The 18,283-nt window shown below is 57.0% G+C and overlaps 1 protein-coding gene across 4 annotated transcripts in view; it reads right to left on the reverse strand.

Moving 5' to 3' along the window:
- The window catches only part of BRD1 (bromodomain containing 1), a 41,792-nt gene extending 23,733 nt beyond the window's left edge, over positions 1-18,059 (reverse strand). For all 4 annotated transcript variants that reach the window (XR_013960064.1, XM_080658588.1, XM_080658587.1 and 1 more), the window contains exons 1-3: positions 17,956-18,059; positions 12,674-14,054; positions 1,946-2,102 (exon numbers count right to left, since the gene is read on the reverse strand). Coding sequence is in view for 3 of the 4 variants with exons in the window: in XM_080658588.1 (XP_080514714.1) it covers positions 1,946-2,102; positions 12,674-14,040 (1,524 nt within the window). In the remaining variant the exon portion in view is untranslated. The remainder of the gene's footprint in view (positions 1-1,945; positions 2,103-12,673; positions 14,055-17,955) is intronic.
- Positions 18,060-18,283: the final 224 nt, after the last annotated feature.

The raw sequence follows: 18,283 nt of genomic DNA on the forward strand, positions 1-18,283 counted from the left end.
CACAGAGATGAAAAGCCCCACTTCGAGATGCAAGGGGATGAAAGGTAATTTGGCTACATCCTCTAGGCCAGTGGTCGGCAAACTGCGGCTCACGAGCCACATGCTGCTCACGAGCCACGGTTTGCCGCTCTGTTGACTAATGAGTTTGCCGACCGCTGGGATAGGGGCTTAATCACAAGGAACAACAACAGCCTGTCATTATTGGAATCGAGAGTCTAGGTCAGTGTCAGCAAACCCATTAGTTTGTGGCTCGCGAGCCGCAGTTTGCCGACCACGGCTCCAGGCCTCTCCTGGGCGGCAGGCACAGTGGAGGTGGTCACCTGGGGAGGGACGGGGTTCTCCCTCGATGGGAACAGCCCACCAGGAGTGGTGCCGACCCAAGAACACAGCCGAGGGAGCAACGCGAGCAGAGGCTCCGACGGCCCGAGACCCTCATCAGAGACCCCAGCCTCAGCGGCTGGACGGAGCCTGGCCTGCCCACCCACAGCACCACGTCCTGCTGTGCCCTGCAGTGTCCCCTGGGCCTTGCTCAGCCCTAGCCACTCAGCAGCAAGAGGACCGAGCAGCGAGCCGTGCAGACGGTGGTGCGGCGGACGCACAGGGCCCACTACCAGCTCATCGGAGGGCAGCTCCCCAAGGGCCCAGAAGGGCAGGGGGCATTGAGGGACCTCTGACCAGACTCCACTTGCCGCCCAGTGCCCCCAGCCTCTCCGCCCAAGGAGGTGGCCAAGCCCCGAGGCCAACCACGAACACCGCCCCTCCTTCGAGGCCGGCCACCCCCCACAGCACAGAGTGGACAGACTCCAGCCAACAATGAGGGCAACAAGCAGACGGCCATTTGTGTTTTCAGATTCTTACAGCCCGTTTCTGACTTTCTAAACGCGTATTTTCAGACCTGCTTTATAGCCCCACGTGGCCCCGCCAGCCCGTGAAGCTCTACAAGGTAAGCCTTGTTCGGGGTTCGTTGTAGAGCGCTTCCCGGACCTGGGTCCATCCTTGCACAGGGCCATGCTAACCTGCTCCGTATCCTTCCCATCTAACAAGCGCTGGTTTTGTTCTTTTAAAAAGCAAAAACCACCCTCGCTGGTGTGGCTCAGGGGATAGAGCGTCGGCCTGCGGACTGAAGCGTCCGGGGTTCGATTCCAGTCAGGGGCACGTGCCCGGGTTGGGGGCTCGATCCCCAGTGGGGGGCGTGCAGAGGGCAGCCCGTCGATGGTTCTGTCTCATCACTGATATTGCTCTCTCTTTCCCCTCTCCCTTCCCCTAAAACCAAAAACCACCCAGGCAGGTGCGGCTCAGTGGTAGAGGGTTGGCCTGAGCACCAGAGTCTCGGATTCGATTCCCAGTCAAGAGCAGGCACCTGGGTTATAGGTTCAATCCCTGCCCCAGTGAGGGCGCGTGTGGACACAACTGATCTGTGTGTGTGTGTGTGTGTGTGTGTCCCTTCCACTCTAACAGTCAACGGAAAAAATGTCCTCAGGGGGGAGTAACAACAGCAGCGAACTGCCTGCTCCCCCCTCAGCTCAGCTCTTGCCCTGCCCTCCCTCTGCGGTCAGTGCTAACCAGCTTGCAGAGACGCCCTTCAGTAAGTCCCTCTCGCATTTCCCAGACACACACGCCTGGTCCAGCTCAGACCCACCCACCCCCATGGGGCCCAGGCCCCACCTGCAGCTGCTCCCTCCCCCTGGACTCCACCCCACGTGATCAGCAGTCACGGCTTCCCCTTCCCTAGGCATTCCACACGTGTGCAGAGTGAGGGGAGGAAGCAGAAGCCACGTGCAGGAACATCCGGGGACACGGATGGATGTGAGTCACCTGCGCAACCCACAACCTCGAAGGCCGGGACACGTGGTCTTCATCGGCTCCCGGGGCCAGCCCACACTGGACCCCGCCAACGAGAGGCCTGGAGCCCGAGGAGAGACGCGGGGAGAGCGAGGGCACGTACCTGCTGCGTGCTTCTCTGGGACTGCAGGCTGGACTGCAGCCGCCTCAGCAGGGGCGCGCCGTTCCGCGACAGCCTTTTCAGCAGCCAGTAGCTGTGGGCTCTCTCGACAAACTGCTTCTTCCGCTGAATGGCCACCTGATTGGCAATCCTGTTTAACCTAAAAAACAAAGAACTCCAGAGTTTAGTTTTAAAGCAGTACATTAGCACGCTTTTATCATGGAGACTGGAAATGCCAGGGTTCCTTTTAATAAACCACACGTGTTCACATGTGCTTCTCCCTCATCTGTGGCACATAAATGCTACCTCTGATGTCTCTGGTTCTGCTGAAACAAGTCCACCACCTCCTGCTATCCACAGGCTTCATCCACTACTAAGTCACTCATGTCTATCAGGTTAAACACCGAAAAAGGAAACAAAACCCTGAATGTTCTTAGTTCCTCCACCAGACACTGTCCCCACGCACGCAGCTGCGGGCACTTCTCGGGAAGCTCTGCCGGCCGGCACAGGTGGCACGGGTCCCTCAAGACCCGCTGGCTCTCACGGAGGGTGCGGGGCACCAGCCGCTCTCAGGCACCTCACGAAAGGAGAGCTGGGACAGACACTCGAGGCAGCGGCAGCGGCAGGGGCAGGGCTGGAGACAAAGGGGCAAAGGAGCTACTGCTGGCTGGAACGACACCGGCCTCTCCCCGTCTCCCGAGACCTACAAAGTGCCAGGGCTTTGTAGGAGGGGGGTGGAGGGGGTGGAGGGGGGGAGTGACCCTTCAGGTCACCGGAAAGCTCCCCTTCCCCCAGTTATACTCTCCTGTTGAAACAGAGAGCAACTCATCCATTTGCCTCACAAGGACACGGAAAGGTAAGTTCAATCTCAACTAAAACAGAAAGCCACAAAGGCCACAAGAAGGCATTCCTCACTGTGCATCACCATCAAAACGTCAGGAGCCCTGACTGGTTTGGCTCAGTGGATAGAGCGTCGGCCTGCGGACTGAGAGGTCCCGGGTTCGATTCCGGTCAAGGGCATGTACCTTGGTGCGGGCACATCCCCAGTAGGAGGTGTGCAGGAGGCAGCTGATCGATGTTTCTCTCTCATCGATGTTTCTAACTCTCTATCCCTCTCCCTTCCTCTCTGTAAAAAATCAATAAAATATATTAAATAAAATAAAAAAAAACCAAGAAGGTGCCAGGAGCCTCTGCCTCTACTAGGTGCACCGGTTAATAATGCAGACTAACTATTAACCAGTTAATAGTGCAGATTTTGTAATCAAAGAAAACAATAATTTCAAGAGAAACATCAAAAGTGCTTTATTCAAAGTAATGTCCATCGCTAGCTACACATTTCCCCATCTTTCAGGTAATTTGTAGGTACCGTCCCAACAGAACTTTTGTTTTGAGGCAAACCATTCAGGGACCCAATTTTCCACTTCTTCGTATGTTTTGAAGTGCTGCTCAGAAAGTGCGGGTGCCATTGATCGGAACAAGTGGTCATCTGAAGGAGCAAGGCCTGGTGACTATGGCGGGTGGGTTAATACTTCCCAGGCAAGATCTTTTAACGTGTCTTTAACTGGTTTTAAAGTGTGTGGTGGTACATCATCATGAAGCAAAATTACTTGCCGTCTTCTGGCACATTCTGATCGTTTTATAATCAAAGCGTGGTTCGAATTGATTATTTGTTGTCGGTAGTGATCAGTATTAACGGTTTCACTTGGTTTTAGAAGCTCATCATACACCTTCCTGATCCCACCAAACGCAGAGCATTGTCTTTTTCTTTTTTAAATGTATTTTATTGATTTTTCACAGAGAGGAATAGAGAACAAGAAACATCGATGAGAGAGAAACATCGATCAGCTGCCTCCTGCACACCTCCTACTGGGGATGTGCCCGCAACCAAGGTACATGCCCTTGGCCGGAATCGAACCTGGGACCCTTGAGTCCGCAGGCCAACGCTCTATCCACTGAGCCAAACCGGTTAAGGCAACATTGTCTTCTTTCTGAAGCGATTTGGTCTTGCAATTGATGTTGATGGTTGACCTGGATCACCCCATGATTTTGCGCATTTGGGATTCTCAAAATAAATCCACTTTTCATCGCCAGTCACAATTTGGTGCAAAAAAGACCCTTTTGTGCCATTGAAGCAACATTTTACTAATGACTTTTCAGTTTTCCACTTGTCTTTCGTTCATTGATGTGGCACCCATTTTCCTTCCTTTAAAATCCTTCCCATGGCTTGTAAACGATCGGAAATGGTTTGCTGAGCAATGTTTAATCTTTCTGCAAGTTGTTTTTGAGTTTGACAGGCATCTTCATCCAATAATGCTTGTAAGTGTTGGTCTTCAAACTTTTTCTGTTGACCTGGACGTTCTTTGTCTTTCACATCGAAATCATCACTTTTAAAGCGTTTAAACCAGTGCTCACGAGTATCTTGAGATGGAGCATGTTCACCATAAGCTTCCCGAAGTATATGATAACTTTCAGCAGCACTTTTCTTCAAAATAAAGTAATGAATTAAAACTTCCCGCAAATGCTCTTTTGGCACCAAATTCAATATTTTTAAGAGTAAAAATATCTATGATGTTAACACCTTCAGAATATTTGACATATGAAGTTTTGAAGCTTGCTGTCAATACTACAAAGTAGCATACATATCAAATCGCATATATATGAACATATGTGTAACTCCGCCTATGGAAACAAATCCGCATTATTAACCGGTGCACCTGGTACAGGCAGATCCAGAACCCAAGCTCTAGTGTGTCCACTGCAGGCCCTTGACCAAGGGGCCACAGGCCTGTACACTGGAGGACACCTGGTCGCCTGGCTTCAGCAGGAGGTGAGGCGCGCTGGGAACCCAGGCTCTGCCTGCAGCCCCCGTGCCTGGGGCTGGGGCTGGGGCTGGGGCTGGGGCTGGGCTGGTCCTGGACACCCCACAGGTGCCTTTTTAGGTGGCGTTTCGATTTTGCCATTTTTGACTGAGTTACCACGGCGGTGCAGTGAGTGCATCCCAGTAAATCTTAGCACATACAGCTCCGTGGATCTCTGCCCACGCAGAGACATTCTAACACACATCCACACTCGGCTATTTCCACAGCCAAATACAGCAATGTGGATAAAAGTGCTTTTTAACAATTTCAAGGTCCAAAGAAATGCTGTTTGGCAACATGCTTATAAATAAAGATTCTGTCTCATGAAACAAGCCACTGACTCCTCCAGGGTCAGGCCCTCTGAGCTATCAGCCCCAGGCGTGAGCACGGGCTCGGATGGAAATACACTCAGAGCTGTCCTCAGGAGCTCACTGAGCACCCGCACTGAGCAGCCCCCTCCCAGCAGTCACCGAGGAGCAGTGAGCTGAGCGTGAGGCGGCCCTGCAGGCGCCCACCATGTGCTCCGGAAGGACACAGAGCAGCTCCGGGGAGCCGCTGTGCCAACAGTGAGCACACCACCATGTCCCTCTGCACCCATCACCCCAACCCCGTGGTCGGCAAACTGCGGCTCGCGAGCCACATGCGGCTCTTTGGGCCCTTGAGTGTGGCTCTTCCACAAAATACCACGGCCTGGCCGCGTCTATTTTGAAGAAGTGGCGTTAGAAGAAGTTTAAAAAATTTGGCTCTCCAAAGAAATTTCAATCTTTGTACTGTGGATATTTGGCTCTGTGGACTAATGAGTTTGCCGACCACTGTCCTAACCCAACCACCATTCACCGCAGGTAGAGGGCAGGGAACACGGGAAACCAACCACGGAGACGCCCAGCCGAGGGATGGGGACCGGACAGAATGGGGACCAACCCCTCCATAAACTGCAAAGGGAGAGAGACCCAGAGGGACCTTCAGAGGAGGAGATGCTGCAAGGACTAGGGTTTGTAAAGGCGCGATGAGCCCCGGTGATCAGGAAGGGGTGAGGACAGCGGTGGTGCTAAGAGTGGGAAAAGGGCCCCCTCCCTCCCTCAGGGGCTGAGGGTTGGCCAGGTCCTACCTGCTCAGGTGGATGGCGGTCATGAGCATGTCTGCCCTGCAGCGATTCCCTAAGCCATGTGTCTGTTTTACCAGCTTCCGGGTTTTGTATTGTAAACTGTTTTAAATGCAGTATTTGGCAAGGGCCTATTGAAGGATCAGAAGTTTGAATTTCTCCAGCCTCTGAAGATACATTATGAACAAGGCCTCCCAATGAAGGCGCTCAGGCAGAAGTGACGGGCCTGGTGGGCTGTGGGGAAAAGCCGTGGAGATCCGCCAGGAGGAGGCGGACGGATGCTCAGGCCAGGCCGCCCATTAGCTTCTGGAGAAACTGCAGGTCAGTTGACAAAACATCAACTTGTGATTTTGGTGTGTAACTTAGAAGGAAGTTTTCAAAACTTGAGCCCATCACTGGTACAGCCAAACTGCTTTTACACAACTACTTCCACGTGTGATCCAGGCTCCCCGCCCTCACGCCCCCCGTAACCCACACCGCGAGCAGAACTGAGGGAGACCCACCCCGGCGTAGGCCGTCAGTGGCAGGAGCCTCCCTAGGAGATGCCCAGGAAAGATGGCTGGCGCTGAGAAGCGTCAGGCCTGGCGTGTGTACAAAGCAGTACGACCACCTGACTAGGAAGCAACCTCACACTCAGCCCAGCGAGTGCAGACCGGCGAGGGGACAGCACTGGGCGGCCGAGCGCCCACTGAGCGGATGCCTGGCCCCTGCCCGTCCCCCGGACGCACCGCCCGCAGTGATGTGCCTCGTAACGCAGACACCCTCAGCGGCCCCGACGTCTGACTGCCCCGCTATCGGGGTGAAAATACTGGCCTTCGACTGAAGAACGGGAAGGAGCGACACTGCTCTCCAGAATGACTTGGTGGGTCTGTCCGGAACGTCTCTTGGGAGAAGGCTGACTCAGGGTTGTGCCCCCGGCCGACCAAGCGAGGGAAACCTCGGCGCTCCAGGTGCAGACGACGGTCAGAGCCCTGAGGTCCCTGGGGTGCACATGGCCACGCCCCCGGCCAAGCCTCCATCATCCAGACCCACGAGGTGGCTGCCCGCAGTGGGGGTCTCCCCTCGGCTCACTAACCAGGAACTGAGGTTCCCGAGACCAGGAACTGGGCAGAGCCCCATTTTACCAGCAATCCCACCAGGTGCTCACCTCTGTGAAGCAGCCCTGACCTTGCCCAGCACCTGTGAGCCCCCGCCGTGGCCCTGCTGGGGTGGACCTCTGAAAACCAGCACCTCCTGGCCCACAACATCGGGAAGAGGGAAGGCTCCGGGGAGGGGGGGCCGAGTGGACACTCGTTCCCAGGCCCCACAGGGAGGACGAGCCCGGCAAGAACAGACACGACTTCTGGGTGGGGCCACACGGTCCAGCCTCAGGTCGGAGGTCAGAAAAAGCAAAAGCAGAAATCGTCCAAGAGGCTGGGGACACCTTAGTCCCCACGAAGTAGGGGCCATTGCTGCATCCAGATGGGGGAATGCAGGCGCCCGCCTGGTAGGTACCCGGGCACACTGCCACCAGCCAGGGGGACACCAAACCCGAGACGAGGCTGGCTCTCCTGAAGGGGAGGCTGTCTCCTTCCAAACAGAACATCTCAGCCCGGCAAGGGCACTTAGTGGCTAGAGCGCCGGGCCTTGTGCCAGAGGGTCTCGGGTTCGATTCCCAGGTCCAATCCCAGTTGGGGCATGTGCGGGAGCAGCCAACCCATGAGGCTCTCTCACACTGATGTTTCTCTCTCTCTCTCCCCCTCTCCCTCCCACTCTTTAAAAAATGGAAAATATCCTCCAGTGAGGAGTCACCAAAAAAGAAAAAACGGCATCTCGGACGACACTGAGCCTGTGGAAACGTCCAGACCGAAGGAGGCTGCCCAGGACAGGGCCTGGCTGAAGGCACAGGAGCACCTTGGTCCTTCCTGCTTCGAGGCCAATGGATGGCGCAGAGCCCTCACCGTGCCCACCTGTCCTAGGAGACGGGACCCATGGAATCGCCCTCAGAGGGCAGAGGGCACGCCCATGTGTGCTCGCTACCTGTGCGGGGCGCATGGGACACAACGTTAGCAGGAGGTGCCCGGGCAGAGGACTGGGGTGCTCTCCTTACCTCTGCAGTGATTTATGAACTTGAAGGTTTCCAAGTAAGAACTGAAATAACGACACCCTGACCCAGTAATTCCAGGCTGTGTGCCCATGGGGGTGCTCCCTCAGCCGCTCGTCCCCCTGCTGACTGCTGTGTATGCCCAGGTGACACCGAGGCCGGAGTTGGGGTGAGACTGTGTGGCCATTACCCGCCGCCAGTATTAAGATTCAAATAAACTGTCACCCCCCCTCTGCCACAAGGAAGTGCATACAGTGAGGCGCCCTCCTGGGGGCTGAGCCTGCTCTGTGCAGGGCACGCTTGGGGAGGGGACCGGGCCCAGGGCACGCTGAGCACAGCAGACACGCTGAAGGTGAGGGGCACCAGGGTGGGTCCTGGGAGACCACCAGGCAGAAGCCCCAGGAGCAGGTGCCTGAGGGCAGCTTGGGCCGAGGTGCCTGAACGGTAGATGAGCACGGAGCGCTCCGCCCACGGCTCTGCGCTCAGAGGCACTGATTTTAGTTCAGGACCGGAAGCTCTCGGGAGTCGAACACACCCCAAGCGCACACTGACACCGCGATGATACACGCTGGCTTCAGGCCGGATCTGTCTCCCGGCTCTGTTTTATTCTCACTCACTCCGGCTCTTCCACGAAAACAAATCTGCTCACCAGATGGCCCACTCCCTCTTCACTGGAGGACGCCCTTTCGCGCTGGACCAAGACAGACTCGCACGCAGACACCCAGTTCCCCTGAATTAAAACGAAGGAAGGGGCCCGCTGAGTAGCTCCGCTGGTTAGAGCATCGTCCCAATGTGCCAAGGTTGCGGGTTCGATCCCCAGTGCTTCTCTCTCCCCCTCCTGCTAAAGATCAACCAGTAAATAAGTGAATTTAATAAAAATTTTAGTAAGACCAAGGAAAGTGATGAAGCCACAGGAGGAGAGCTCGTTTCAGACAGCACTCAGGCCAACCCCACACGAGGGCTGCTCGCCCGCACACGGCTCGGCGACCAGACCAGCCGCCGCAGAGAAAGAAACGGGCCCTTTGGCGTTGGGGCTGATGCTTCTTTCCAGAGCAGCCGCTGCACAGGCCACTGGGGACCCTGGCGCCGCCTCCCTCGGCCAGCAGGGCTACACGACTGCCCCCCGCGGGCACCCAGGAGCACACATGGCCCTGTTGCTGTGGGGCATCCAGAGAAGGGCTTCCCCATTGCTCCCAGCACCTCGTGTCCCCAGGAACTTTTATAAAATAAAATTAACTGCCAGACAGCAAAGCCTGTGGCCACAAACACCTGTCCAGGTGCGTCCTTTCTCTCTACTCCAAACCGTAATGAAGTCTACCCTCAGTCAGGAAAACAGAAAAACGCAACGGGAGCCGACCACACCTTCAGTGCACGGTTAGCTGCACCCCTGCTTTCAAATACTGAGGCTCACAGCACGCGTTTCCTTGTCATTCAGGCCCGGGCATCCCGGCCGCTCACGTGTGTGCATGTTCCACCTGCGAACGCTTCCCCTGCAGCCCCACGCACGGCCAGGGCACACTTCCTGGAGCAGGTACTCACCAGGGGCTGGACACAGGCAGGGAGCACTTCCGACTTCCACTGCTCAACCTGTTAGATCCTATTTTCTGTTTTGTTCACTTCAATTTCAGTAAAGCTGAAATTTTTAGGGCACTTAAACAGACGCTCTTGCTACAAATCCTACACTTTTTGACTCAGGTAGAAATCCAAGTTGGGCTGACGGCCCTGGCCTGTGCTGCGAGGTGACTAGAGCACTGGGAGGTAACCAATCGGTGCACCGCTCATACATCAGTCTCTTCTCCACCTCTCTCCCCCTCCCACTCTTTCTAAAAACCAATGGAAAATAATTATTTTTAAAAAATCAAATCTTTAAAAAAATAAAATCGATGGAAAAACTATCTTCAGGTGAAGATTAACAAAAAATAGCCTGGCAGGCGTGGCTCAGTGGTTGAGCGTTGACCTATGAACCAGGAGGTCACAGGTTCGATTCCCAGTCAGGGCACATGCCCGGGTTGCGGGCTCCATCCCCAGTGAGGGGCGTGCAGGAGGCAGCCGGTCCATGATGCTCTCTCATCATTGATGTTTCTCTCTCTCTTCCTCTCCCCTTATCTCTGAAATCAATAAAATATAAAAAGTAAATAAAAATTTAAAAAATAGTAATAAAATAAGCCCTGGCCAGCACTGTTCAATGGTTAGAGCGTCTTGGGTTCAATTCCTGGTCAAGGGCACGTACCTGGGTTACAGGTCTGATCCCCACCACCAATCGATGTGTCTCTGTCACATCCGTGTCTCTCTCCTCTCTCTCCCCTTCCGCCCTCCGTCCCACTCTTTCTAGAAATCAAGGGGAAAAATATCCTCACTCCTTGGGTGAGGATTTAAAAATAATAATAATCATCATCATCTATATAATAAAAGCCTACGCAACTGTCACGGCGCAACGACCAGAACGACCGGTCGTTATGATGCGCACTGACCACCGGAGGCAGATGCTCAACGCAGGAGCTGCCCCCTGGCGGTCAGTGCACTCACACGGGGGTGTGTCGCTCAGCCAGAAGCTGGGCTCACGGTTGGCGAGCGCAGCGGCAGTGGCGGGAGCCTCTTTCGCCTTCGCAGCAGCGCTAAGGAGCAGCGAGTCGAGTGGTAAGGAGCGGCAAGCAGGCAGACGGGACTGCGAGGACAGGGAAAATTAATACCTGGGTGCATTAGAGGGAAAATACAAAAAAAAAAACAAAGGCAGAGAACATCTTAAAAGTAGTCAGAAGAAAACCGGCAGGCGGACACCCCTGAGGGGTCCCAGCCTGTGAGAGGGCACAGACCGGCTGAGGGACAGCCCCCCTCACCTCCAGTACACAGATTTCGTGCACCGGGCCTCTAGTAAAATAAAATAGAAGTCAGGTTGACTGATCGGCAAGGGACACCTTGGTTTTAACAATGGTTTTCTCTGGATGAGAGGGATTATGAGCACTTTTTTCTCACTTTGTCTGAATGCACTGATTCTGTGACGAGTGTGTACTACTCTGTAAAAGAAGAAAGATCTCATTTCAGGGGAAAAGCCACGTTTCTCCTTCTTAATACAAAGTAAGTGCTTGCTCCTCTCAGGACAAAACCAGTGTTCTAAACGCAGATCCCACTACACTCTTACAACCTAACTAGACAGTGTGACGAAAATCGTGACACATTAAAACCAAACTCTATACAGTAGGTCCTTGGGTTACGTGGGAGATCCATTCCTACGGCGTGACGTAACGCGATTTTCGCTGTCAGTCGGAACCCACCTACATAAGCACCTACGTCACTCACACGGAGCGCATACACAGCAGTAATGAAGTGAGACAGTAAAAAAAATTAAAAGAAAGCTAACAACTCCTGACCTTTACTTGTGGTAAATAAATAATAAAAAACATAAAGCACATGTGTATATATGTCGAAATGACAGAACTTCTCTTTTTATAAATAAATGGGAGATGGCAACATAACCATAAAACGACGTATGTCGAGTCCGACGTAACCCAAGGACTGCCTGTATTTAAAAAAAAAAACAAAAACAACTATATATTTTAATCACATGTTGGTAGGCATGAATTATTTTACACCACAGACATACAGGAAAACAATACAAAAAGCTAACGTTCAACATACTGAAGGTAATTTTTACATAATAAAAACACCCTGGTAGTCTGTTATTCACGTGTAAGATAAATACAACTTTATTTATACGTGACTTTCAAATAACAAGATGGTCAGGGTAACAACGGGTATCATATCAGCTGTTCTCCAAGCAGACACCCATTTGCATCTTCCCTTCACCAGCTCAACGCTTTACTTCCTTAACCCAAGGTTTGAAAGCGCCATGCCCTGTTACAAAGGAAGTGTGCCACTTCCTCAAAGCCCAAGGAAGTGCTGGAGTGGGACGTCGGCTCTCCCAGACTCCCAGGGCACTGGCTGGCTCTCAAGTCACTTACCTCGTGTTCTGAACAAGAGCACCTGAAAGGTAACGGAATAACAAGAGCAAGAGGAGCAGGCAGAGGCGGGAACGAGTTCGGGAGCAGGAGCCAACACAGGGCCAGAGCGAGGCAGCCGAACCCGGACCCCACGCTGGGGACCGCTCTAGGTCAGAGAGCCCTGCCCTGCCCAGGCCATGTTCGCATCACAAAACATACGGTCAGGAAAACTAGAAAGACTGTCACACAACAGGAAGGCGGCCGGCCCTCCCTCCCCAGAGCACACGTCAGCCCCACTCTGACCTCCACCCTAGTGTCTCCTTTCTTAGCCACGCTGCTTCACTTTTCAACAAATCACTTTAAAAATCCTACAGGGTTCCCCAATTTTGGTGGGAAAGAAAGGTGAGGAAGAGCATTTTACTGCCAAAGAAGGTGACCACCTGGGCACTACAGGGCCCCAGACCAGTCACTGCAGGCAGTGTGGCCTTGGTCACCCTGGCAGCGTCTGGCTTACCCCATGGGCCAGCGCAGGCATGAAGGAAACCATACACCCTCCCAGGTCTGAGAGACTCACGTCTCTGGCAACACCCATGCCCCACTCACAAAGTGGTGAATGAATAAGGCCGCCTTTTAGAGGACCACAAGGAAGCTCTGTAAACAGGAGGCACGAGGATGCTCTCCCACAACCCTGGGGACCCCGCCCTAGCACCCCCATTCTAGGCTCTTCTTGACCCCCCTTCACAGGCTTACCTCTGGGGGGGGATGTACGGAGCACACACAGGTGGCAGGGCCGCACAGGGCTCACTCAGGGTTTTCTTGGCCTTTTTTGCTTTCTTCCTGACCTTGGATGAGGACCTGACCGTTTTGACGGAGCTGTCTTTCCGACACACACCGTTTTTCATTTCGACGTCCCCATAAATGTTCAGAGGCCTCCGAATGCAGCCAGGGGGCGTGTGCACGTCACAGTAAGCGGTCTTTCTGACAGAGAAGGTTGTGGTGCCCCCAGTCAGTTCCTTCACGGGCTCCATTCTCATGTAGAGGCCGGCCTTTTGGGCACAAGTCACATGGAAGGCTGTGTAGCAGTTGGCCTTGTGGCACTGGATGCAGGCGCCCACACCCTTCTGTTTGCAGAGGTAGCAGGTCAGCTTCCACCGGGCGGGAGGGATGTTCCTCACGCCGTCGATGGGCTCAATGAACACTGTGTTGGCGAAGCCAACCTCGGGGATCCACAGGGCGCACACCACGTGGCCCCAGCGGTCGTCATCCGTCTTTTTGAAGGCACCTCCCTTGTTGGGACACAGCACACAGTCTGCGGGCCGGGCCCGTGACTGCAGGCAGTGTCGGCACAGCCACTGGCCCTCAGGGATGTAGGGGACCCCGTAGCACTCCTGGTGCACGGCCAGGTTGCACATGTCACAGAAGAGGATCACGTTGCTGTTCTGGCACTCGCCGTCCATGCAGATGCAGCACACGGCATCCTCGTCGATCAGGGACTGCTGCTCCCCCTGCTTCTGGTTCTCGCAGTAGGACTCCTTCTCGAAGCGGTCCATCAGGAACTCGAACACGCTCTGCGACACGGCCGCCACGCAGTCGCCCCTGCGCTTCTCGTTGACGATCTCCAGCCAGGCATAGTCCTCCTCGTCCATGTCGTACTCCACCTCGTTGTCCAGCTCCTCGGCGGACTTCTCCACAAACTTGTAGTACATGGGGGGCCTCCTGGGCGCAGACGGGGGGCTGTACTCCACGATCCGCACCTTGGGCTCCGGAAGTGTACTGGCAGAGGCCGGTGCGCCATGGGTGCTGGGAAGGGCTTCATTCTTCTTTTTGACTCTGTTGTTTTTGTGACGCTTAGTTCTTAAGCACACAGGTGGCCTCTCACTGTTTTCTTTATTGCTGTTGCATTCACTCATTTCCTGAGCAGTGAGGTCATCTTCTAATATGATCTCCAGGGGATCAAAAATGCTGATCCTGTGCAGGCGCCCCTCAATCTCTATCTCCACCATCCTTTGCGCTTGGGCGTAGGTCAGGGTTTCTCGCGTCGGGGAGTGCTTAGTACTGCACGGGGAGGAAGGGTGCCTCGCTGCAGCGCCTCGATGACATCGTCCTTTCCTCCTCATTTGGTACCGACTCCCTGGAACAGAGCAGAGGTGGAGTTAGCGCGAGAAAACCACCAAGCACCCTAGGGCAGAGCTATCTAACCCACTCACACTGACTCAAAACTTCAGCGAACGTCATTTTCAGGCCTCCAAGATCACTCATCCCAAGACTCACGATCGCCCTTCAACAGCCCGTCCCCACCAGGCCGATGCCTCCCCAGGGACTTCAGGGCCAGAGGCTAGGAGTGTCCTAGAGAGGTATGTACAGTGATGAGTTCCCCTGCCCTAGGAGGCACGCTGGTCACCAGCCACCTGCCTAGACCAAGCCAAGGTCACGGAGGTGCTTGGAACAGCCCCCAGGAGTGAATCTCCACCCTGAGTCAGAGAGCCCACACACAGGTTAGGCTCCAGCAGGCATGGAGGTTGTGACCAGGAGACAAGGGTGCTCAGCGGCTCCCTGCTCAGGACCTATGATGACCCCCCAGGACCCACCTTCTCCCCCTGCTGCTGCCCAGGAATGCCTCTGGAGCCCAGCGCACCATCCTGGCGGCACCCGTGCTGGGGGCCAGAGCCTCAGCAGTCTGACCGCAGCCTGTCCTCCTCCCTCTCCGTGAACATGTCCGCCTCCCTCTCCGTGAACATGTCCTCCCTCTCCATGACCATGTCCTCCGTCTCCATGACCATGTCCTCCTCCCTCTCCATGACCATGTCCGCCTCCCTCTCCGTGACCATGTCCTCCTCCCTCTCCATGAACATGTCCTCCTCCCTCTCCGTGAACATGTCCTCCTCCCTCTCCATGACCATGTCCGCCTCCCTCTCCGTGACCATGTCCTCCCTCTCCATGACCATGTCCTCCCTCTCCATGACCGTGTCCTCCTCCCTCTCCATGACCGTGTCCTCCTCCCTCTCCATGACCGTGTCCTCCTCCCTCTCCATGACCGTGTCCTCCTCCCTCTCCATGACCGTGTCCTCCTCCCTCTCCATGACCGTGTCCTCCTCCCTCTCCATGACCGTGTCCTCCCTCTCCATGACCGTGTCCTCCTCCCTCTCCATGAACATGTCCTCCCTCTCCATGAACATGTCCTCCTCCCTCTCCATGACCGTGTCCTCCTCCCTCTCCATGACCGTGTCCTCCTCCCTCTCCATGACCGTGTCCTCCTCCCTCTCCATGACCGTGTCCTCCTCCCTCTCCATGACCGTGTCCTCCCTCTCCATGACCGTGTCCTCCTCCCTCTCCATGACCATGTCCTCCCTCTCCATGAACGACGTGTCCTCCCTCTCCATGACCATGTCCTCCCTCTCCGTGAACGTGTCCTCCTCCCTCTCCGTGACCATGTCCTCCTCCCTCTCCGTGACCATGTCCTCCCTCTCCATGAACGTGTCCTCCACACTTACGCTGAGACAAGGGCCACCAACCACACACCAAGCGCCAAGGGAGGAGCTGCATCCTGATCTAAGGGGACAGTCTTCGCCTCCAGGAAGCCCCCACCCAGCTTCTGCAGGTCCTCAGCAGAGACCCCCCCCAGGAAAGCCCCCATGGAGGGGGGTCAGCCTGCCCCTTGCCCTCAAGGGCACCTCTCAGCTGTTGGCTTGACCACAGTGCTGGGCCAGGCCCACCCCCTCTCAAGTACACCAGACACCTACAACGTGCCCAGGGACAGCATCTCTGCTCCCGCTCCACAGAAGGGCCACCCCGAGAACCCCGCACTGCCCGCAGAGCCCCCCTATGGGTTTGCAGGCAATGGCTCGGGTACCTGAATCCTTGGCCGGGGTTTATAATTTGCTCTTTTTAGCCTGCACTGTCCATCACTGACCACTGCCCCCAGAGTGTCTGTCACTTAGGAACTGACCACAAGGACCGCTCTTGGACCTCTGACACTCCGCCCTCCACACAGCGACTTACTGACAGAAAGCAACAGGGTGCGTAAGAGCCTGACTTACAAACCAACATTCCACGTTGGAGCCCAAGGCCCACAGCTGCATGTGGCCACCGGGCGGGGAGCCTGCCCCACAGCCTCCCTGGTCTTTGGGAAAAGCCCTCAACGAGCTTCCTAGTCCTGAAAGGAAGGCCAGAGCCCCTCAATGCACTTCGTAAGGCAGGCCCTTCCGAGTGCGTGTCTTCTTCCTTTTACCCAATGTAAAGCCACGCTTTGACACAAATTCCTTGTAAAGTGAAGCATGGCAAACCCCAGGGTCAGCCAAACCCCAGCTCCCCTGCACTCGGGGCCTCCACCTGAGCCCAGGAACCCAGCCCTCATTCCCGGGGAGTGGTCAACAAAGGCACCGCCCAGCTGGCCAGACCTGTACTCCCTGCGGAGGAGAGCTGGGCGTGTCCCCAGGGGTAGGTGCCCCAGCCTGCCCGGAGGGGACCCGCATGCACCCAGGGGCAGGTTCACAGAGGTGTCATTACTGAGGTGGGGCAGAAGCAACAGTTGCTTACTCACCAGATTAAAAGCAAACATGTCATTTTCTCCTCTACAGTCAAGTACCAAGTAGCTCCAACTAGAACCAACCAACCCTCAGACTCACAACCCCAATGGGTGCCGACGCTCTACCTGACCACTTTCTACCAGAACCTCACCTCACACCTGCTGGGCACAGCCGCTCCCTAACGTGAAAATGTACCGGACGGGAAGGGGGGCATTTAGCAGCACCGCCCAGCACAGTCACGGCCCACCTCGCCCGCCCATCAGCCCCACACCGGAAGGCTCTGTATTGGGCCCTCTGGCTCCACACGCCCCGGGGCTCGTTGGCACCGGGACAAGCATTTCCAGGGGGAAGGGACCAGCAAGGACAAGTAGCAAAAGCCTCTCCAGAAATAATTCTGTTAAACACACCCAGGAAAGCCATGGGGGCCCCAAGAGGGGGAGACTCCCCACTAACGATCAGCTCAGCCGGTCAAGTCGGGGGGGTGGGGGGGGGGCCCTGCCTGGCTTTGGACAAGTCACTTAGAGGCTCCGAGCCACTGCTCCCCGGTCTGCAAGTGTGAGCAGGAGCAGCACACCCCTCCGGGCAGTGTGCACAGAGAGTGAGCACCCAGAGCGGCTGCTGGGCCCGGGGAGCCGACAGCACCCTGAGTCTACACCCCTGCGTTAGGCGGCCACCAGGCAGGGGGGTGAGGTCTGTGGAATGACAGGGTGTTCGACGGGACGGCGGGCGGCTCCCTGGGCGTTAGACGTTGGTCGGAACTCACTGTGAGCTCACAGCAGCTGCACTTTCTGCAAACTGGGGCCTCAATAAAGTTCCTTCTTCAAAGAAGGGCCCCGGGAGCCGGGGCACAAGTCCACTTCGCCGTGTTTGCTGCCAGCGCCGCCCGGAAGCGGGAGGGACGCCTCCCTGCGCGGCCGGCGGCCTGACCTTGCGTCCCCCGACTCCCCGGTCTGTCTCCCCGGTCCCGGAGGAAACCTGTCACGTCGGCCCTACGGGCAGGCGCCTGCCCCGGCAAAACGTACGAGAGTGTCTGTTACATAATGCGACCCGCGGGCGCGACCGGGGCTCCCGGCCGGGCTCGGCCCGCTCTCGCGCCGGTCCCGCCCCGCAGAGGCCGCCCCTGCGCCGCCCCAGCCGGAGGAGGCCTGCAGGGCGGGCGGGCCGGAACGAGCCCGGAGCGAGCCCGGCCCCCGCCAGCCTCGGCCCCCGCCCCAGCCTCTCCGATGCCCCGGCCCCCGCCGCCCCAGACCCACCGGCCCCCGCCCCACAACCCGGCCTCCCAGCGCTCCGCCGCCCCGGCCCGGCCTCGGCCCCACGGCCCCGACTCCGACTCCCGCAGCCGGGCCTCCCAGCGGCCGGGCCTCGCCGCCGCCACGGCCTCGCGCCCCACGGCCGCCGCCCGCGGACAATGCGCCGCCGCCGCGGCCTCAAACATGGCGGCGGCCCCCACCGGCGGCCGGGGCCCGCGAGGCGGCGGCGGCCACCCAGCCTGGCCCCCCCACTCACCTTCGGGGCCGCGGGAGCCCGGCGGGCGGGCGCGGGGGCCGGCGCGGCCGAGGCGGCGCTAATGGCGCCCGCGGCTCCTCCGCCAACGGCCGCGCAGGCCCGGCGCCGCCGCTCTGGGCGCGGGCTTCTGGCGGGGGCTCCTGGCGGCGGCGGCGGCGGCGGGGAAGCCGGGGAGCCGGGGGCCCGGCCGGCGGCGGGAAGGGGGAGCGGGGCGCGGGCGCGGGCTCGGGTGCTCGGACGCCCGGGCCGGCTCGCTCGCTCCCCAGCGGAGGAAACAATGCGGCGAGCGCTCCGCCCGGCGCGCTGCGTGGGGACGTGCCCCGCCCGC

Source organism: Plecotus auritus (genome assembly GCF_963455305.1).
Source record: "Plecotus auritus genome assembly, chromosome: 3".
NCBI lineage: Eukaryota > Metazoa > Chordata > Mammalia > Chiroptera > Vespertilionidae > Plecotus > Plecotus auritus.